Source organism: Melanerpes formicivorus, unplaced genomic scaffold (genome assembly GCF_026170545.1).
Source record: "Melanerpes formicivorus ecotype bairdi unplaced genomic scaffold, bMelFor1.0.p_v2 SCAF_12, whole genome shotgun sequence".
In the NCBI taxonomy this organism is placed as follows: Eukaryota; Metazoa; Chordata; class Aves; order Piciformes; family Picidae; genus Melanerpes; species Melanerpes formicivorus.
Genome location: NW_027142364.1, coordinates 4,671,893 through 4,695,363, shown reverse-complemented (window position 1 = coordinate 4,695,363; position 23,471 = coordinate 4,671,893). Strand labels below are relative to the sequence as shown.

Genomic DNA, 23,471 nt, shown 5'->3' with positions numbered 1-23,471 from the left:
TCCTCAAACACAGCAGAATTTGCAAGTCTTTTCCTGCTGCCTTGGTGTGCCTCAGAGCTACGCTTGGGAATGTTTTTCTGGAGAAGTTTTCTTTCATAAATCCAACCCTGCCCTTTCCTCCTGGAAAAGGAAAGAGAACAATTTCCAACCCAGCTCTTGCCTGTGGCAGTTAAAGTTGTATCCTTTCATAGGTTCTGATGAGCCTTCAGAGAATCAAGATAACCAGATGTACCTGTAGAAAAAAACCCCAAAACACAACAAACCAAAGAAAACCCCAAATCCCTAACTTGCTAGTTTTTTTCTACTACACTTTCTGATCTTGGACACTGAAATCATGACTCTTGAGAAGAAACAAATAGTTCCTGTTACCTTCATCTTCTATTAAGAGAAAAACATATGTATAGCATATTGATAAGTGTTAAAGAAAAAATCATGACTTGGTTTAACATGGGAATCTCTACTAGCTGGCCAACAATAATTGGTTTTGGATGTTACTTACTTTTTGTGTGCGTGTGTGAAGGTCCACATTTCCCACTGTCATTTCCCACTTATCCTTACCTGTAGGCACATGAGAGCAGACCATATTCATCTGCTTAGTTAGCCAAATTTCACCACTACACAGGAGTCATCTTGTGAAAAATAGACACCCAACACTGTACAACCTTGTCTCTATCATCAATCAGTGCATGACTTCTGAAAATGTATTTGGTGAAGAACAAACCAGATACTATTTTTAGAGTCTTTCATATAGTATTAGTTGCTTCAAATTAGTGATGAATTTGTTTCTACAATTTAATGGATGGAAGAGGTACATTGTACATCTCAGTCTCCCAAACTGCCTTCTGCCAGAAGGCTCTGCCCCACTCCTCATTTTATTCCAGGGAAAGTTTGTATCAAGTATATTGCACTGGGTCTGGCCCATGACTGCTTTGCAGTTGTAAGCTATTTTTCTATCCTACATGCCTATGAGATACAACCACACTCCGTTCATGAGCCATGGGGCCACACTGACGCAGTGCTGAGGCCAAGCTCACATGACCTGCTGGCAAAGGTGTATTAGCTGTTTTCACAATATCACAGTGATATGTCTTTTGGGGAAGAATCTATCTGTATTTGGCCACTGAGCATGAGTACTTGAATGCACACGTTCTCTGTGCAGAAAGGTGAATACCCAAAGATACACTTTCCTCTTTGCAGAAATACAGATGGATAAATAATTCAAGGAGGTCTGGAAATATCCAGAGACTCTTAGAAGCCATGTTCATAGCAGTTTAACATTCACATGGCCCTCACAGGAGTGTCGATATTGTTGAAATGATCCTTCTTTTTCAGTGAAGTCAACAGCAAAATTCTCATTGCCTTCCACAGTAACCAAACTCACTACATGCAAAATTTGCCCTTGGCTTTCTTTCTTAATAATGTAGTCAAGCTGTTATCAGCTCACACAGTCTTTCATGAACCTCTTGTTAATTGAGCATTAGTATTATCACCTCTGGTTGCCAGTATTATCAACTAATGTTTGAAAAGACGTTACTGGCTCTTACACCTGTAAAGCAAAAAACCTGAATACAGACTGCTCAACCCTGCAGACTCAAGAACTCCACACCTATATTTTTAAATGGCATCATTCTAAAGCTAATTTTCCAAATGCTGAGTGCCTGATGTTGCTGACATTGAGAGGGGAACAAAGTCAGAGAAAATTCAGCTACTCTGTCTTGAAATTGCTGTAAGTGTGTGGCTCTGTGGTATGGCTCTTCCCTTTCAGACTGGCACAGAGCAGAGCAGTCTCACAACCATTGTAAATTGTCATTGTGTCTAACATAGAGGTTAACCCTATAGATTTGAGGGTCAGACAGAACAAACTGTTCCTTTTAAAAAAATAAATATTTTAACATAAATCTTCCTATAGCATGATAAGGCTAAAAACTGCAGTCCAAACCTTTTCTTTGCATCAGTGTAATTTGGAGGGTTTGTTTTGGTTTTTTAACGTATAAAGCTCTTCTTATCTGAATTGTGGACTTCGATAGAAGTAACCCCAGGCATATTTTAAAGCATGTTTTAGTGCCTGATAATGTTCATAAATCAGGTAGTTACACTTGTAATAATTTCTGTGAGTGGGTGTTCATGTGCGTGAGAAGTTATGCAAAATCGGACGGAGTGATGAGCCATGATGAACATTAAAGGTCCGGAAGCAGATCGATAGCTGGTGTAAATTGTCAGGGCTTCATTGATTTCAATGGCCCTATGATAAATACTAATTCAGCTGGTGCTAAAAAATTGTCATCTGCTGAGCATCTGATCAATAGAAGTGGAGAATGCAGAATGAGGTATAGGTGTTACCTCCACGCCGAGCACTTTCATTTACCTTTTGAATTAACTCTGCATGAGGCAAAAAGGTAAAATTTCCCAGTTTATTCATGTTTTCTGAAATCTATTCTATTGGCTGGAGTAGTGCATCGGGGTAGGCATGTGGAGAGAATGATGGAGAAGGCATTTTATGTGACAAACAAAAGCTTGGACAGCTTTTACTGCTGCATGACACTTTTATCTTCAAATGAAAAAAGAAAACATTTCAAGATACTGTATGAAAATCACTTGTACAAATTTGTTGCACTTCCAGGAGGTTTTTCATTCATCCCAGTGGCAAAGGAAACTAAACTCAGAATAGGTTTTAATCCACAATTTACATACAATACTTAAATTCCTTTTAGAAACTAAAGCTTATTACAGAAATGATCGTTTCCCCGTGTGTATGAATTACTGAGGATTATATCAACAAAAAGGAAAGAAGCCAGGTTGCACATAAAAATCTGCACTTCCGAGGTGATTCTCAACAGTTTTTCCTAAACACTTTCCACCAGCTGAAGTTCATTACCTTCCTCTAACCATTTCCCATTTCACAAAGCTACGGTTTTACTGAATCTGTAAATAAGAAATGAATTATACAACAGCATTAACAGAACCTAAGAGAGAAGGGCCTGTGTGCGTGGCTGGTGTTTACGCATCGATTCTGCTGCGTAGTTCTCTTCAACGCCTTATCAAATGCTGCTAATTTCTAGTCTGCATACAAATGTATTGGTGTGCCAGAATTAAATCAAATTAGAATGTTTAGAATAAAAGCCCATTTGCTGTGTTACAAATTCCTCATATTTACTTGGAGGTCTCAGAAGTACATCTTAATCTTATAGTGTTGTTATTTCCAATAGAAAAGGAGTTCAGTGTTGTTTGGAGAGAGATCTTTAGCTTACAGACTGAAAAAAAAAAGAGAAAAAAAAAAGCAGAACTGCTGCAACAGATATTTCAAGAGCTTTGAAAGAAAAATAACAAAACCTCTACAGGGACTTTCCCATTAATCTAATTTATTTGGGAGCACTTTTTCGGAATAATAATTGAATTATCTAATGTTCGCTTACATTAAAAGAGATCATCTGCAACACTTCATTACTAGGAGAAAGGAGGGAAAAGAAGCTCATGTTTTAAACTAACACCACAGGAAAAACCCCAACATCTTACAAACATCAAAGGAATGCCATGATGTTTGACATCTTCCTATGAATTCAGCTGTTTCATCTCTTAGTGAAGCTGGTAACAGGAATTCTCTGCAGTGGTGTCTTTAAAGCTGTAACATGTTTATTCATTAGACCTCAAATCATGTCTGGGTGGTTTAATAACCAAAATATCCAATAATTAAAGTCTTGTGACATAACAATCCATGTTTAGTACAGACAACAGAAACAACAACCACATTTTCCTTGGGAACATGATATTCAGGTAGTTCATCCACATCTTGCAAGTCTTCAGTGGTTGGAGGATACCACGTGTAACCAACTGAGATACCATTGAGCAAAATGCGGTTTTATCTGCTTTATTTCTCCTAGAAATGTCAGCACATCACATTATATTGCCTGTAATTTTAATAGATAAACGAGACAATGATTCCATTGTTTTCTTTTCTCAAAATGGTAGAATACATGTTCTTAAAAAGGTCTGCAAACATATTTACAAAAGTGTGAAAGCAATAAATGCAGGCTTCTTATATTGTTACTGATCTTCCAAAGACTGATTGATAGCCTAATTTTATTGGAAGTCTGGTCCAAGGATGATACAAGAAATTAAATACCACACTCAGATTTGCTTTCTTGTAGGCTACTGTGGAAAACAAATCAAACAGATAAATATTTTGAAAAGAACAAACTTATAATACATGAAGATATTCCAAAACCATTTCCTGCATTTTTATTGTGTTCCAACTATAAAACATCTCTGGGTCTCTCTTAATGTTGTGTGCAACCATGGGACACCATCTTACTTTTGGAAAGTCAGCTGCTGTAACGTAATTCTAAAGTAGCCACTAAAATAGCATTCACAGTATCTGCAGCACAGGAATGGAGGTTTTGCTTTTCAGACAGGAGTGATCAAATTTGTGTTGTCGCCTTCATCTTTCACATTTTAAATACTGTTGGCTGACAGAAATAAAGTGTAGTGTCATGCTTGGTTTACCTAAATCATTTATTTTGTAACTAATAAAAGTAAACAATTACCAGATACTGTATATAGAGAGATATATAGAGATATATGGCCACAAATAAACTATAGTAGAAAGTTATTTTGGTTCTGATAAAGTTAAGAAAAGCACATAAAATCATATTTCATGAAGATCTTGGTTTATGGCCATCAATTTTTTTTTTGTTTGTTTGTTTTGTTTCATCAACATAGCAAAATACAATCTTCCTATTAAACAATAATTATCAGATGGCAGACAATTCTTTTTATTGGTTTACATTGGCAGGTCACAGTCTAAAAGCACAACCACATCAGGCAGAAATTGCACACAGACCGCCCTGGATTTTGAAGACTTTTTTTATGCTTCTACCAAAAAGTGCTTAATTTAAAAGTGGGGACTGTAGCAAGCACTAATTAAATGTATGGATTTTTATTTATTTATTTATTTGTTTTTAAAGAGCTAAATACAATGTCTGACACTGTAGTACTTTATTTTGCCTTCAGACATAGTTTTAACATTTGTGCTTGATGTTAGCAAACACACTTTGAACTTCCTAGCAGTCATTTGTGAATTTCAATCATCCAATTAAAACCAAGGTGGTTTGTTGGTTTTTTTCCCCCTGTCACAGAATACCACAGATTTATTTCAGTGAGGCCTGTTCCTTGGTGCTTTTTTGATGGTTGGTTTTTTTTTTTTTTTGGTGCTGATACTAGTATTTTTAACTTATTCCTGAAACCTAGGGGAGATTTGCACGTAATACTAAGATATCATACAGTCACAAGATCAGTACCTCTGTGAGAAATGGCTGTAGGTGGGACTGGCCCCTAAATATGCAGTTGTAGAAGGCATGTTCCTGTCTTCAAAAACCAGAATGGTCTTAAGATATTACTCTTTATTTGAGACAGTTACCATTACTTCATTAAAAAATGACAAAACAGCAATAAACATTTTAGCTCTTTAATGAGCAAAGATCAGGTCTCTTAGCATTGGAATAATATTCGTTATCCAGATTATCTTTATTTCACTCAGTGGACCAGTAATATGGCCAAGAAGTACAAAGTAATTTTCCATCAAGTAGTATACAATTTTTTTTTTGTGTGTAATAAGCTTCCATTCTTGAAAAAGAGTAACTGAAAAGAAATGTTTCTGTTACTGCAGTTAGTTTGTCAGAGAAAGTTCTTCGCATTATCTTACAAACTATCAAAATTGCTAGTAATTTGAAAAAATGTAAAAAAAAATCACATAACTTTAGTCTAATAGAAATATAGTACAGGTAAGAGAGAAAGTATTTATCAGGGATGTGCTCTTAAGTCCATCTCAATTGTTTCTTTTATATAAATGTACATCTGATTACATATACAAACATTTTGAAAGGACCGTGATATATAATTACTGGAAAGCAACAGGGGAATGAAAATCTTCTTGTGATTTTAGAACATTCATTTCAAATCACACAAACATATGTAGTACTTAGATATCCAAATTTCCACTTATTGGCTCTCTCCCCATTCTCACGTACCCTCTTTTCCTATACTGTTGCCATCTGGTCTAGCGAATTCATTTGGATGGCAAAGCTCGCGTACAGCAAAAAGGGAAGTCACTTTCTATTGAAGTATTGCAAGTAAACTTTGTAACATGCAACATGAGTTCAAACAAATAAACTGAAAGGTGTAATCAGAGCGGTAACGCTGGGGCATTTTTTATATCACAAAAGATCACTGCAATTAAACTTTTGGACACACTTTTACCTTACCAATTTGAACTAAATAGACTGTAACTTACTCACAGCAAATTATAAATCCTCCATCAAAGGAGATTCCATTCAAGTTATGTCAAAGTTAGAAATTATTTAGGTGGAAAGGAAAAAGAACATTAATAAAACAATTATTCTTTCCACTTTTTTTGGTCTGGGATTCGTATCAGCAAGGTTTCACCACTGTATAACTAGAATGCCACAAATACCTTGAAGAACTGTTGCAATTCCATCTGTTACTGAAGCTACCGTGAAATATTTTACTGTAATTACTTTTGCCCCTTTAAAAAACTTCTTTAGGTTGTGCCAATTGATGGAGAAAGCTTCTATTAAAAACTCCAATGGGATGAGAAGAATTTTAATTACGGCTTAATCAGCAGCACAGCCACCAAGCATATAAATTATCATGCACATCGTGCTAAAAATATCCAGATTCCTTTATTCCCACAACTTTTATACTGACAGCACTTATGTGATAATGTTGTACCTGCCAGGCTGTAAAACTTCTTTGACTGGCAGATTTCAGCATGAGCCCCTTTCTAAGGCCTTAACAGCATTGGTGCTTTGTGTACTTATTCAAATATGTAAATATGGTCTACACAAGAAAACAGGTCCCAAATAAAAACTGGTGAAAATTATCTGACATTCCATTAGTGTGTCCCTTGTGCATATTTATAGGTTTTTTTAAGATTTTTTTTCAGTCATAGTTCTTTCCTGTTTGTGTTGCACATGCCTAATTCCATTACGTAACTTAAATCTTCACAAAATTAATACTTGAATGTGAATGAAAAAATATCATTCAGGACAACTGCGTCAAGCAATTGCAAACGGTTGGGTTTTTCTGGTTTGTTTTGTGGTTTTGTTTTCCTTTTCTTTGTTTGTTTTTTTTTGTTTGTTTGTTTCTTTCTTTCTTTCTTAAGTTCATTTGATATATGTACAATTCTTTTTTGTTTTTTTTTTTTTTCCAAAACCCCAAAAGTTCTTGATATGTATATTCACATAATATTCCTCCATATTTAAATAGTAAGAGTCTTGTAGGTTGAAAGCCAAGTAATCTTCAGTAATATCACCTACTGTAATCCATCAAAAAATAAAGTTTGTTTCGTCTTGTCTGGCTATACCCTGGTTGTTGAGTGTGAATGGGGGTGGGGATGAGGATGGGGCAGAGTATTGTTCTGTCCTCCAGTAAATGTATTGAATGTGTGTAGGGGTTGAATCCCTGGTATAGTGTTGGGGATCATTGTGATGGTGTTGGGTGTCATTAAGGGAATATCATCAGGAGACCTTCTCATAGCAAGCGTGTAGTCTGGGGGACAGGCGGTCCTAAGAACCACCTCATGTGGATGGATGGACTCACATTCATGATCCAAGTCAGTGTGCTTCATTTGGAGGGACATTATCTCCTCTTCTTGTGCATGGGTAAGATCATTGGTATTAGTACGTTGTGGGCTACATCTCCTATGAACATCGTGTCTCCGCTTGTCTTTTTTGTAGTACAGTGCTGCAAAGGCCAAAATGTTCAGGAACAGCAAAGATGCACCAACTGCAATAGTAACACTCAATTCTGTAGAATAGTCCCTTTGATCCACTGAAAATGGGCTTGGCTGTTGTTTGGGATCATCTTGCTTGGCTGTAGGAAAGGCTGAAGTAACAGAAACAGAATTTTTCCTTGTTGGTCTGAAAGTATTATCAGTTGATGGCACTTTAGTTGTGGTAGAGGTATACTGTGAAATGTCGTTAAGATTGTGCAGATGAGGTACCAGTTCCAACCAAAGGTTCACTTTGTTGGCCCTATAGTGTTCTTTAACTCGTGGTTTTAATCCAATGTGAAGATACAGTTGGTCTTTCTGAGAATATCTGGTCCATGCTACTTCTTCAAAACGATTCGGTTTTGTATGGATGAATTTTGTGTCTTGCGGCACTGGTTGATTTGGGTCACTGAAAAAAAAAAGAAAAGGGAATCTTCAATGTTACAAAGTATTTCAAAAGGAATTATAAAATTACCATAATTAAGATTTTATACTCGATGTTTAAGTCTGCCTTTGGACAGAGCAAAGTGATATTTCCTAAAATTAGTAGCTTTAATAACCTTGATTAGAAAGAGCATTATGCAAACGAACCTTTCTTTCAGATAGACCCCAGGGACTTCCCCAGTTCCCCAAAACGTCAGTACCTCTCACCCTGAAATCTTTTGCTGCTGAGAACAGATTTCCAGCAATGTGATAATGTAGACAAAAAGTGAATGAACACTAAGCTTTGCTTTTCCTTTTTATTCACATAAAGCTGATCATTTCAGCTCATGTGCAGTATCTGTAGCCTTCCAGAGGTGAAAGACCATGGCAAGGTAGGACACATCATGACTCAGAGTCCAATGGCTAAAGGTAGAAAAGTGTTTTCAACTACCAGTGAAAGAAGTAGTAATAAAAATAACAAAACTTTCAAGTTTGAAGTCACAATTTTATGGACAGAAACGTCCAATTAAAACAAAATAGGTTATTAAAATAACCTGCATGATACTAGATGCAATATTCATGTCATTATCCGTCTCATGGGATGAAAATACCGGTGCTGGGGCACAGTCAATTACTAATGCAACCATTTTTAATGCTTAGTTTTACACTTTTCAGAGGATCCCTTAATTGGTTTTGGGTGCAAAAATCTTTCTCTTGCTTTCTTCATGCTGAATGTTCACATAGGTATTTTTTCCTCCTCTTTTTACTAGAATATGTAAGAGAGCTAAAAGACATTGCAATAAACATAAATATCCAACCCAGTTCTTAATCTCTTCTTAATCCTGCAAGTACAGAGGCACTGCCAAGGGAGATACCTAAGGGAAAGCATCGTGTTGTTACACCCTGAGTTTGTATATAGGACTATTCATTATCTGGTACTCACCCAGTTTTTGCAAAGTTTGTCCAGTATGTCATCACCACTGCACTTAGCATGACATCATTTTTGGAGAAATTGCAAGGAAATAATTCAGTAGGACCAATCATGGGGATTCCTAGGACGTAAGGAACCTCATCTCCATGGGCTGCATCTGCCCATGCAGGTACCTGATCTGTCTGGCAATGATGGTAGAAGGCATAGAAATATGTAGGCGATCCAAAATTGGAGTGAAGATCTGCTGTAGCCACTGCTGGTGCAACCCACTGGTGATCAGTAAAGAGAGCCAGCAGCGTTTTCCTTCTGGTCTCAGGATTGTGTCGATCTGCCCAGTCTGTGTACATAAATTTAATAGTTTCCCTCAATATGTCTTTGCCTTCAGGGTATCCATATAAGTTATCGACAAAGTTAGAAACTGCAAAGTCAAAATCACTTGCTGATATGCCATCTTCACTATCCACAATATTTTCAACAAATTTTAACCCTTCCCCTTGGTTAACTCCCAACATGATGTCGTAATTGAGGAATTCTCCTTGTTCCATCAGTATCTGCGGATCGTCTGGTATCACATCGCCATCAATGACTGGTCCAAAGGCTATATGGTATCTTGCTGGTTGAATGTCCTGGTCGACAAGTTCTCTATAAGGCTTCTTCTGCAGACATTCGACCAATTCTACAGTGTCTGACATGTTGCAACCAACTTTTGTGGCCAACATTCTGGCGTATTTTGCAGGCTGAAAACTAACCGCCCAGCTGGAGAGAGCTGTTCCGCTTTGAGCTATTGCTCTTTGAAAAAGTCCTGTGGGGAGAAATATTTAAAAACTACTGAAGTGACCTTGAAGCAGCTACATACTTGAAAGATTCAAAGGAGTTCTTTGAAACAATTGAAAATTTTAACAGAAGAGATACTTGAAGCTTACTAGTACTTAAATACACAAGATGGTGAGATCTGACTGTCACTGTCTCTACAGCTAGTGTATACAAAGTAAATGCAATATGTGCAGAAATTGAAGGAAATAATTCTACCTCAGTCTAGTCCAGCTGAAGAGAATGTTTTTCTAAAGAAACTCAGGAAAAAAGAAGCCAAGGATAACACTATTACCTTGAAAGAAATCCCTGAAGTTAAGGCAATTGGGAAGTTGGAGGAAAAGGCAAGAAGCCTCTGTGATGGGCTGAATTTCCAGATCTTGTTCAAGCCATCGGCAGCTTGCATACATCTATGTGTTAAAGATACTTAATGTACTGCTTTTTAATGTTTTCTTTGGGATTCAACTTGGTTTGAGAGGTGCAGTGCTTTCGAATTGTATATCATAGGAAAAGTTTATATTCTGGTGTAACGGATTGGAAGGTAGCAGGCAGCAATTAAATTTCTAAGTGCCTAAGAGTCAAAGTCCTTTCTGTAAAGGTATTTTTAATGAAGGTTTGTCATGGTCAGACATAAAAAGGGAAATGATACGTTTTACACTATTCAGCTTTGTAAGTCAAAGATCTAAACATATGCTCAGGTATTCATTTAAGGGAGTGAGACAATCTGATGCTGCATATAAACCTGTGGCAAATCCCAAAGACTTCAGTGCAATTAATTTGAATTTATGCTGATTTAACTAGCACTCTGGACCAGGAATTCTACTCGCAGAAATAACAAAATATGCTTAAACTGATGCTCTCTCCCTTCTGTAAGACTTTTTCAGTGTATCATGGATGAAAGTTTCACTCCCTTGCAGACAATTAATCAATCCAAGTGCTTTGCTACTGACTTCAACACAATCAAAACTCCACCCTTGCTCCAACATTTCTTGTGCTCCCTTTGTGTTGAGGTTGTACCTTTCCCTGCTCCCTTTGGAGACCACAGTTCAGGTTCTGAAAGCAATTTTGATTCTGAACCTTGGGTAAAATAATGCTCATCTCCAATATCAGAAACTTAGGCTATATTTGGGTAAATGTGAAATCTCTCTCTCTTTTTATTTTTTCTTATTTTTATTGCATTTTCCTGATGGGGCATCCAGTTAATTTCTGTAGCACACCTATGGTGTTAATTACTGGAAAATGTTTTATACTGGACCCTACCTCCTGTTGCTCACTGAGAGTAACACAAAATGGTTTACAGCATATGCAATTTATGCTGATTTAAGATATATGGGTCAAAATTTGGTTTTATTTATGCTGATAGGCACCTGGAGTAATTCCTCTGACTTCAGTAGAGTTGCTTAGAGACTGGTGACATCTGGCCTCAACACACTTAATTTTGCTAAAAGTCCATCTTTGGTCCAGTGATTGATGAATAGCTGGGAACTCCCACTAAAGGAACCAGAGTTAAGCTTACCTCAGAATATTATTCCAATAACACAAAAGATGGCTTTTACTTTGATAAGTAACATATTTCCATAGATCAAAAAAAACCAAAACACTTTCCACAGCATGTAAATCAAGTCAGACACATGCCTTTACAACCTCTATTGCAGTGGCAGATCCTGCACACTCAGAAGTGAGTTGGAATCAGTTGCTGGCAGGAAGCAGTTTACAAGCTTCTGAGGAATTTAAAGATCATTCTAGGCTGTATCAGGACCAATCCAAAAGTCTTAAAATCAGATATGTGCAGAGATTGAAATATGTAAACTCAAGCTTCTCCCTAAATTTATGAGAACTCATATCCAAGTTATTATTTCCTTGTAAGATATGAATAAAAAATATGAAAGAACTTGAGCTATAAAGCAGGTAAAAAATATTTGCATGTTTACAAGGTCAGATACTGAGCTAGTATAAATCAGCTCAAAGTCAGTGGAATTACCACAGAGGATCCAGGCACTGTAATAAATGTAACTAAATGACAAAACCAAATGCTCACAAAGATGTATTTCATGATACTTTATAATGTTTCTTTTTTTTTTTTTGCATATTGTGTAAATCTATTTTTATTGCTTTATTAACTGTCTCTGAACAAGGGCAGAAAGTGTAAGCTATGGACTAAGAAAACACTGATATAAAGAGCATGGCTTGCTAAGTGCTACACAAACATTAAATGCTGGATTAAGCAAAAGTGGACGAGTCCTCTAGCCATAAATTTATCTTAGCAAATGAAACTAAACATCACTCCTTCTGCTGAAGAATACTTATGGAAATATTCCATAATATTCCGGGATCTACTGGAAGGTGTCCTTGCCCACGGCTGAGGTTTTGGTACTAGATGATCTCTAAGGTTCCTTCCAACCCACACCATGTGAATTCTATGATGCTCCTCTTCCCAGACCACTTGATGAAAAATAAACAACAGAATGCAAACTTTCATTCTGTCACTTAGTTCCTGGCAGAAATTGGTATCACACAGGATGGAGAACTACATTTTTATCTGATAATGTGTATACTCCTTATAGTTAATCAGCTTTGGACTGATGGAAAGAAGATTTTAATGCTCAATGGATCATATCACTTTGTGACTCCTATTCCAAGTGTCACCAAAGCAAATAATAATAATAACAATTTACACATATTCATCTACATCTTTAGATCTCTTTCTGAAGACAGGTGCTCCACTGCCCATTAGCAGATGGGCAGCTATGAACAGCACCATCTTGAAAACAGCTGAATGATTCCTCTTGGCTACCAAGGAACCCTCTCAAAAGGATATGAAGGAAGCAAAGAGAGTATTTGAATATACACTTTATGAAACAGACTGGTTAAAGACATGAAACAAAATGTTTTTAGAATATGTTAAGATATTTGAAAACTTGAAATAACTTTTTCTTATTTGGACCTGACCAATTTTTAATGCTGTTGTTTGGGGGGGTTTTGGTTTTGTTAATGGCAGGTCTAACCATCCCCAGATGAAATGTAACATATCTGTGGCACATTCTTCTGCTTAAGCCAAATTTCATTAAAGCATGCTATTGCTTTCTTGTAAAACAAAGCCTCAAAAATTTACTTTTACAATTGGATTTTAAGTCAAGTCCTCTTCAGTCCCCTCCCAAATCCTTTGATATGCTATGTTGGCAAATTACTGCCTCAGGTTCCCCAAACAAATTCTGCTCCTGGCAGAATTCTGGCTGTGTGTCAGAATATGACAGATTACTGTCCAGATATTGTACATGTGGCATTTTGCATTAATGTCATGTTACATCAAGATGATCAAGATAAGATTGTGAGAGTTAGAGAAGGATAAAGCAGGTCTCCTCATTCAACTTTAAACTAAATCTCTATGACAAAAACCTAGTTTTGTGAGTTCTGATGAAAAAAGGCAGTGCTGTGTGACCCCTCAGAGTCCAGTGTAAGTGAGGGAATGCTGATGTCTTGCTCCTACAGGCCAGTTTATAAATCTGTCCTATTTAACTGCAAGTAGTTACAGAAAAAGAAAAGGTTATGATAAAAACCCAAATTGTGTAAATAGACTAAAATGTAAGCCACAGTATGTTTTGCAGTAGACTTTTCTTGTAACAACTGTATTTTTATCTCATTTAAAATAGTATAAGGGCCTGATGTAAAGAATGTGCCACATCTATTGATGTCAGTGGGCTCTGCATCACACCTGTGAGTAAATGCAGCTCATTTAATGTCTCTGGAAATATTTTTTTATGATTGGCCAATTAGACCCCCATGGAGAAACAGCAACATAAATTAGTGAAAGATTGTATGCACAGGGCACAATGTGATGTCCCTGGTGAAACTCCAATGCAGATAAAAATGTGTGAAAACAGTGAGACAAAAAGTAACGTGATCAATAAGCAATAGCCATGCACATGAGAGGAACTGTATGGAATTGGGGGGCAAAAATCACAGGAAAAAAACTGGGTCCCTCAAACAGCATGTTTTTAACTTCCTGCTGTCTGCCTCAACTAGAGAGAAAAGGTGTTAGTTGTGGGAGAGGAAAAAACATAAGAGAAGAAAATCCATTTGCAACTTGGATGCTTTGACAATTTTGGATCATGCATGCAAAACATTCAACCATTCTTTTATTAGATGACAGCAAGTGAAGTTCATGCAGTTTCACACAAAAGATTTCTGAACTAGGTACTTGTTTCCTTCACAAAAATAATTGTTTTAAGCATTTCAGCTGTTAGCCTGAAAAAAAAAAAACAAAACCAAAAAAAAAAAGAAAAAACTCTGCCACTTTAGTTTTCTTTAAATTCTGCTCCTTAAGAGAAACTAAACAAGCCTTTTGTGACTGCCTGAATATAGATGACCTCATCTACTGTGAGTATGACTGACTGTTTCTTCCAAAAGCCACCCTTAGGTGGGAAAGAAAAGAGACAAAAATGATGCACCAAGAAAATGCTGTTCAGAAGCCTGCTATAAAGTGTCTCTACAAAGCTCCATAGGAAAAAGAAGAAAGTGACCCAAAATTTAAACATGCACGGAAGAGCTGTGGGAGAAGGCAGCTTGTGCAGCCTTTAAAACGTTTGCCTAGAATTGAGCTGAACTCAAGAGTTCATAGGAACAAAGAGAATATACAGAGCATCACATAGTACTAATGGTGGTGGCATGCAGACACCAAAATTGTCAAAATTTGCAACCTGCATAATACCTTTGGTTGAATTGCTCCAACGGTTACCTTCAGAATAATGGGATAAAGTCAACAGATTGACGCATGAACCGCCTGCACCGGATCCAAAAACTGTTATTCTTAATGGGTCACCACCAAAGAACCCAATGTTTTCACTAGTCCATCGCAAAGCTTGAATTAGATCAAGGAGGCCATAGTTTCCTTTTGCTGCCTGGTCCCCAGTGCTCAAAAAACCTGTGAATATAAATGAAAAAGGAAAGGGTTAGTGAGTGCTCTTCTGAGTAATCCTGTTGCAATCTTCCCAGTGAAATTTCAGATGCATTTGCTATTAGATATTATGCCACTGTATAACTTTCCATATGCACTGGACAACAATTTGCATTTTTGCACTCTTCCTGAAACAATTTTTTTTTTATTCACTCTTTTCCCCATGATACATTAATGGTAAGAAGATGAAGACACATCCCAGACAAAGTATTGGTCAAAGTTTTAACAGGTTACAATGTATTACTCCCCAGATCTTCCTGTTGATTGGACTAAATTTCAGAGTAAAGGTTTAGCAAACGTGCTGCAGTCATTTTGTAAGTGATTTAGTCAACTGTGTGCCGCACTTCTGTGCTTAGACACAGCCACAAGTTTTGCATGTACCTGAAAGGTAATGGTCACACTGCACTGCAGACTGTGGTTATGTCCTGGCAATCTTTCCCTTTTTTCACCCCCCCAAATAAAATTGTTCAACAAGCCAGGCTGAACAATGTGAGTCGTTCTCGGATCTCTGCGCTCCATCTCATAGTCATAAACCTGACTTAATTGAATCTACATTAAATTAGTAAAGACAATTTAAACTGTTTCCATGACCCTTTAACATAAAAATTGTAAGAGGTCAGGGGTAATGCAGAGAGCAAAGGGGTTGTTCCCTCTTATTAAACAGCAGAATGTGTCAGGTGCAGGAGCACTTCACTCCCAGCAGTACCCGTGTATTTAGCATTGCTGTTACTCTTGTCGTTAGAACCTGCTGACTCTAAAAAGTGGACAATAAAGACTTTGAAGGAGGTCTCTGTTGATAAAAGACATTGCTTTCAGTTCCCATTTGTTGACATTTCCAATTTTCTCCCCTAATAAACAAATGTCTAAATAATACCAGCACTATGAAGTACCCCATCACCTCTTTTGTATATCGAACTGATTTAATGCTCACTAAATCCCCACTGTAACTGTTTTCTAGTACATGCTTTGTAGAGAACTGCAACCATTGCAACAATTATTTCTACATTAACACTAGTTAGGAAACACTAGTCAATCTCCTAGTCCTGTTGAAGTTCTACAGATTTAACTCTCTTGAGTGCAGATAGCCTATTCAAAAGGAGTTTACAGTAGTTTTTCAGACAAATGTCTCTCAGAGGAGTCTTATTGTTTCATTATGACAATACAGACCTAATGTGCCAATGGTGAGCTGCTCCAAAAGCAGTTTTGGAGACATTTCTAAGAAGATATGTGAGTATACATTCTAAAGCAAGGCTTTAGCACAGATAGGTGCATGTCTGTATCCATATTCATATTTAAATACGTCATCAGTTCACTCCTATTAGAGACAGAACAAGAGGAAACAGCTTCAAGTTGTGCCAGGAGAGGTTCAGGTTGGATAATAGGAAAATTTACTGAAAGAGTGGTCAGGCATTGAAACAGGCTGCCTAGGGAAGTGGTACAGTCATCATCCCTGGAGATATTAAAAAAAAAACATTTAGATATGGCACTTCTGGACATGGTTTAATCACCGTGGTGGTGTCAGGTCGATGGTTGGACTCAATCTCAGAGGTGTTTTCCAACCAAAACAATTCTGTGATTCTGATTTGACTTCAGATGGCAAGCTTGCACTTGGTATTCTGCCATTTGTGTAAACATTTACACTAACAGACCCTCTTTGCTGTAGGCTACACTGAAAGCTAATTGGCCTCGCTGCCTCTGTAGTTGAGCTATGCTTTGTTTAGGGTGAGCAGCTTTGTTCATCTAGGTCAATCCTGATTTTTGTTACCATGGAGAGGGAACAGAAAAGTGGCATAAGGTGCCAGGCCAGCAATTCTCCTGCTTCCAGACTTAATGTACCAAGCTTAATGGGCATACTTCATTCACTGTAGCTGTAGTAAATTGTTGCTCTGATACTAGACTTTGAAATAACCACTATTCGACAACTAAAACCTGCCACATTTACTATTTAACTGCATAAAAAAGCATTACTGCCATAGAAGGACATGCCACCTTGATAGTCAAGGAAAGCCCAAAGAGGAAGTCATAAATACAAATAATTTATTCTCATTTTACTATTACAGCTCAGTACTAAGTTGAGATGAATGTGAGGTTCTTTTACTCTGCTTCATTATCTTTTGCTTTCTTCTGTTTAGCCAGAGTGCATGTCTATGTGAAAAGATGGCCCCACTACAACCCTTCCTGCACAGCACTTGTGCTCCAGTAAAATGTTGCTCCCCCATAAACAGTTTTTAAGGACACAGAGAGGTTATATCTTTGAATCTACAACAGCAAATCTATCAACAGCTTCCCAACCAGTCTCACAGCTTCTGTCAGCCTGCTTGGAGTTGAGGGATGGCACCGGTGATGGTAACAAAATTAAAATGTAGGAATTTATGGGAACTACCAGATCCTGTGGCTGCACATGCTGAGAAAGTCTTCCCCTTTCTTTCCCTAAGTGTAGGACTGTGGAAAATCACTGGCAAATCAGTTCATCATATTAAGCACATAAGTGACTGCCCAGATTTAAGGGATTAGAGGAATGATTGACAATGGCAGCCCTCAAAACACAGGCAGCAATGAGATGAGAGCAGCTAGGGCGGTTACCAAAAATTATGCCCTAAACAAGTCCCTCTTTGCTTTTTTCCCCTTTCCCTGGTTTGCAGATTCCCTTAGCCTGGACAAGGAACTGCTCTCAGCAAAGCTGGAGTTGATTAAAAAAACATTCTGTAGATTTCTCAAAGTGATTCCAAGATATTTATTTATTAGGGAAATAGCTGCTAGGTATATAGCAGCCCTGAAGGAAAACAAATGCTAACACTCAAACATTCTGAAAAAGTTGTTTCCTATAGTCTGTATAATATACAGCAACAAGGGAAGCAAGTAAGTCTTTGCCTGGAAAAGCAACAGATTAAAATAATAGGTAAAGCCTCAGGGCAATCCGCTGCTATTAAATGAGTTCACATCAAGCCCTGAAGCTTGGTGGGGAAATGGGAAATCCTTGGGTAACTGTTAATACACTGCTTTTAAAGAATTGTTGTGAAAAGGATCTTGAGAGCAAAAGAGGATATGTCTCCTGTTGCTGTGCCTCCTGTTGCCTTCAGTTCAGGAAACATGCCAGGAGGGGGAGCTTTCAGTTTATTAAAAAAAAGAAAAAAAAAAAAAGAAGAAGAAAGAAAGAAAAAAGAGAGAGAGAGAGAGAGAAGAAAGGGAAGTATTAGTAATAGTCTCCTCATTCATCTCTATTAGACAAACTATGACTTGTGTCCAGAGCAACAGCTCTGATGCAAAAAGAACTATCTCACGCCTCCTCAGCAAGAGCCATGTTGGCTGACTTCCATATCTACACAAGATGGATGATTATTGATGTTGACTTTCATGACATGAAACATTTCTATCTCATTTTTCAGAGCCATAAGAAGCCTGTTAATATTGCCACCTGTTCGTGCCTTTCTTTTTCATATGCAGTAGTATCAGCTGGGCTTAGAAACATTCAGGATGTCATGAATCAGAGCTAGGACTGATAAAACAGATGAGGTTTTTCTTTCCATTTCATAGGGTCTTTTCTTTTCCTAGCAAGAAGTCAATTAATACACTTAAACTCATCTTACTAAACACCCATAGGGAAATGCTTTAACACACAGCATCATAGTCAGTCTATAGGTCTGTGGGTGTAAGTACTTATTCCTATTTATCACTCAGATAAAACAGAGGTTGCAACCTTATGTTTTGTCTTTATCCCAAGAGGAGCTTTCAGCACGCACTTAATAGGGCTCCCATGTGTTTCTATGCGTTCCTACGACACCAGCATCACACCATCTAGGTATAAAGCTAGCAGTTTTGAGCCACAGGGGGGAACCTGCTTGTGCTGGAAAGGGCTTGTGTGTCTGAAAGCTTGCCTGTGTTTAAACTGTATCAGCAAGTCTATTAAAATGTATTATCCCTTTCTGAAAATACCATCTTATTATTATCCTTGGATAGTCCTCTCCCCAAGAGCACTGCTATCATATGCTATCACCTTTTGCCCTTGTGAAAAAGGTGAATTAGTCTTTATTTTAGTTATTCCAGGATGACATCTACAAAAAAAAACTTATTTTTGCATTATTCTCTAAAAAGGTCAGATTGAGCTAATTTTATTCCATAATTAAGTCCTTCTACTGGAAATATTCCAATCATCAGCTGAACAATTGCTATTTTATATTCTGAATGGAGAGGTTATCTCTTCTTTTATCTCCTCCTAAGGAGCAGACTCTAATAGAATTATGGAAGTAAGGATGTGGTCTTTTATGAATTTAAGAATGAGATTTATTAGGCTCATTTGGACCATTTCTCTGTTACATGTCCCTTAGACAAATAGGCAGAGTGTGCCACAACCAGGACCTCCATTTTGTGCTAAGATAAATTTTAATGCTTTATAGGCTTATCATATAATAAGTAATGGGCAATGATTTCTGCGTGCTATTCAGATTTGTATGTGTGTGTTTTATTTTTTTTTCCTAATGTGATTCCAGCATTTTTTAAGAGTAAATAAATTAATAGAGTTGAGAAATTCAAAATAATTTGTTGAAAACCTTGGTAGATTAAATTACTTTAAGCTCTGGCCTAATTTGAACATTCAAAGCAATGCAGAAGGGAAGGCCAAGAGGGCATTTTTCCTAATGTAAAGGACTGCCACAGTCTGATGATATAGTTTCAGACAAAGCACAGGCTGGTGGCTACTAAAGTGCCACTTCACAGCACAGAGAACCAAACCTTCCCCTCTGACAAGTTCTGTCCACATAACTGTTTCATAACCCAGCAATCTTTGTGGCTGGATGCAAGTAAGGGGCTGAATGTCTTGCTGGACAAAAACCAAACAAACAAAAAAAACCCTGCCTGCAAGAAAAGAGACAGCAACAAATGCTATTCTAAAAATAAAGCCCAAGAGATTATGAAAACTAGTATGATGTGCTTAAAGGCTTTCTATGACATTCTTAAAGGCCTTTTTCTGTGTGTGTGTGTCTTCCAAAAAGTCTTAGGACTTTAATATTACCCAGCTGTTTAGGCATGTGCTAGGCTAATTTAGCTATGTTTCCAATTGCAATTCCCTATGCAGTCAAATGTCATCTTCTATTTTCTTAAAAGCAAATGTTAAATTGTACAAAGATAACTGCATCCCTGCACAGTGGAAGCATACAGGACCTATTTTGAGGGAAGACTTTATATTCCCTCCGGATTGCAAGTTCCTGGTTAGGACTTTAGTTTGACACCCTCTATTAATATTGAATGATAATTGCCATGTACAGAAAATTTCAGTCGCCCTTTAAACTTCTCCCTACTCAGTTAGAAATGTGAGCAAGATAAGCAAATTTAAAGTGCTGTGGTTAAACTTAAAGAGCACATTTGTTTTCATCTTAGACATCTCTCTTGAATTCGCATCAGCTAACTAGTCTGAATGAATTACGTGGGCAGCATCACTGTGAGCGTTAATGTATATGTGATATTCATGAAGCAGAGGATACTGCTCCTTGCTTTGCTGACCAGCACATCCTAATATTAATAGCATATTTTAGTAATGGATAAGGGGTAAGGTGACTAAAAGGACTAGGTACTTGCATAAGGAAGATGTAGGAGAATATAAACTAGTCAGTGCAAGATGTTGCAGCCAACTGCAGTACGCTGCTGCTCAAGAATCAGATAAGAAAGACTTTGGATAATGCAGCACAGTCAGGAGCTTGAGATCAAATTCATTTAATATAAAAAAAAAAAAAAAAGGAACTGTGAGATTAGCCAAGTGTTTGTCTGTTTCTATAGCTTTCTATCACATACATATTAGCAATAAAATTAATTATTTCAGAAGTAGAGGATTTTAGCTTAATTCCAGGAGAAGTACAAAGCATCATGCTACCCCATTATGCAGTTTTCCTGGCTGTTTAATTTAGGTGAGACCCTGCATTTAGATACAGATTTTATCTCAATTTTCTGTATAGAAGATAAATTAATGTCAGAATCTTTGCAGGTGGGCATGCTGTGCTTTTAAACAATTAGAAGACAAATGTTCTGTTGCTAAATATTTGTTAGCAGATGTACATTGTCAGGTTGGATAGGGCTCTGAGCAACCTGATCTAGCTGATGATGTCTCTACTCCCTGAAGGATGGTTGGACTAGATGACCTTTAATGGTCCCTTCCAAGCCAAAACATTTATGATTCTTCAAGTCTATATATTATATGTATATATTTGCAAACTACTCACTTTGCACATAGTAAGGTTATCTGACTGTTCACATAAATTGCTCAAAACCTTATATTTTTCTAATGTCATACCATAAACTCTAAAAATTAAAGACATGTAGCTTCCATACAAACACCCTGTGCTAATTTTTTTCAGCCCAAAACTCTGTTTTGGCATGTGTTACGCTTGCATTTCTGCAAGTTCCCACTACCAAAAGAGATGACTGTGCCGTATAACACAGGTCAGAGCAATGGGAGGACCAGGAAGGGTTCTGATATGAGGCAAGTTTAATTACAAATGTTTTAAAGGTGTGGGATGTGTGGAGACTTTTTTATACAAAGGCTCTTCCAGCATGGAAATCCACACACTCAATATGGCTGATTTAAAAAGAACACCTCAGAAACCACTAAGTTCTTTGTGTGTTGTTGTCCCCACTATTCACATAACCTCAGTCACTCAGTAAAAAAACAGCTGTGAAACAGCTCAACTATTTAACTGCTTTAATTAGACTGTGCTACTGTAACAACAGTACCTCAAGGTTAAGTGTCTGAATAAGAAACTGTACTGCAAGTAAAGTGAAGCAGCTGCAGTAATTCATTAGTTACCGAACTCTAAAGTGGGGCATCTGTAAGGCAGAGTTGCTTACAAATATCTACAGTACCAACTTCACCGGCCACTGCTATTGCCCCAGCAATTATTCCAATTCACTTCACCAAAAAAAAATTATTTGCAGAACTGAATCAGTAAATACAACAATTTGTAACTATATCCTTTGGCATTTTGAGAGTGTACATCTGGAAGCATGCATTGCCTGCACTGAAGTAGGAATAACCTCCTCCACCAGGAAGTTAGGGCTTGACCTGCTGTAAAACAGCTCCACAGAGAAGGACCTGGGCGTCCTGATGGACAAGAAGTTCACCATAAGCCAGCTATATGCACTCATGCCTAAGAAGAGAAATGGTTTCCTGGGGTGCATTAAGAATGTGACCAGCAGGTGGAGGGAGGTACTCTGCCCTTGTGAGGCCACATCTGGAGCACTGTGTCCAGTTGTGGACTCCCCAGTTCAAGAGAGACTGGAGAGAGTCCAGTGGAGATTACAAAGATGGTTAAGGGACTGGAGCATCTCTCTGAAATGGAAAGGCTCAGAATCCTGGTGCTGTTTAGCCTGGACAAGAGAAGACTGAGAAGAGACAAAATCAATGCTAATAATTATCTGAAGGGCAGGTGTCAAGAGATTGAGACCTGACTCATTTTAGTGGTGCCCAGTGATAGGACAAGGAGCAATGGGCACAAACTATAACATGGGAAGGTCCACTCAGACCTAAGAAAAAACTTCTTTACTTTAGGGTGCTGGAGCCCTAGAGCAGGCTGCCTAGAGAGGTTGTGGATTCTCCTTCTCCGGAGACTGTCAGAGCCCACACAGCTGCAATCTTGGGCAGCCTGATCTAGGTGAATGTGCTTTAGCAGGGTGGTTGGACCAGATGATCTTCAGAGGTCCCTTCCAATCCCTACCATCCTGTGATTTTGTGAAAAATGTGTGATCAGCCTACAAAAGGCTGGCTTTTCCTCGTGGCTCTTTGAAACAACAATGTTTTCACCTCTTTGTATTTTACTTACTTTCTTCTCCCATAAAAGGCAAAACAAAGTGAAAACTGCAAGTTACAGAAGTCCCTTACTAATGTTTCCATAACTTAGACTGAAAAAAGAGTCAAGTTTCTCACAGCAGAGCACTTCACTCCGTTGTCAAAGGTGCATTGACACAACTTCACTGGGTGCAGTGCAGCCCCAATGCAGGCTAACCCTCAGACTTGATCGAAAACACAAGTTCTCTTTCACAGGCCAGATCAAAGTCATTTAAATGAGAAAAAAAAAAGTCCAGATGAAGTCAGAGTTTTTCCTATCCTGAAAAAATTATCATCAACCATTACACAAGAAAGGAAGTCACTTAGATTTACTGTGATATTCTTGGCAATTATGCTGTAGATGTTGAAACAGTCTGAGATTATAATTTCTAGCATTCTCTGAAGGCTGTTATAAGAGGGTGACTCTTTTTGCTTTTAAAGTTCCAGCTAAGCAATTATAAAAGTCTGAGAGTGCTTTCAAAAGCTTTATCTGCCTTTTCTTCATGTGGTCAATGGTTATTTTCCATTCTGCCTCATCTATCATGTCAGGACAGTTGAGGGCAGTCTCTCAAATTCTGTCTACTCTCAATGGGTGAGACATCCACGTATCAGTCCCTGTGACAATCCCATGCTTGAGATGGAGTCACAGTATGAGCCAGGCCCTCATGAAGAAGCAGGTCAATGTAAAGCACTGAGCTGGCTGGTTTCTGTGCCTGCAGGATGGCACAGTGTGGTGGTGTTTCTCTCCAGCTCTCCC

The 23,471-nt window shown here is 37.8% G+C and overlaps 1 protein-coding gene across 6 annotated transcripts in view; it reads right to left on the bottom strand.

Moving 5' to 3' along the window:
- Positions 1 to 3,608: 3,608 nt before the first annotated feature.
- Positions 3,609 to 23,471, bottom strand: part of NLGN1 (neuroligin 1) — a 352,005-nt gene continuing 332,142 nt past the window's right edge. For 3 of the 6 annotated variants that reach the window (XM_068145020.1, XM_068145022.1, XM_068145024.1), the window contains 3 exons: positions 14,659 to 14,871; positions 9,153 to 9,942; positions 3,609 to 8,195 (listed from right to left, as the gene is read on the bottom strand). In XM_068145020.1, coding sequence (XP_068001121.1) covers positions 7,373 to 8,195; positions 9,153 to 9,942; positions 14,659 to 14,871 — 1,826 coding nt within the window. In that variant the 3' untranslated portion in view covers positions 3,609 to 7,372. The remainder of the gene's footprint in view (positions 8,196 to 9,152; positions 9,943 to 14,658; positions 14,872 to 23,471) is intronic. The other 3 variants (XM_068145021.1, XM_068145023.1, XM_068145025.1) reach the window with 1 other exon arrangement.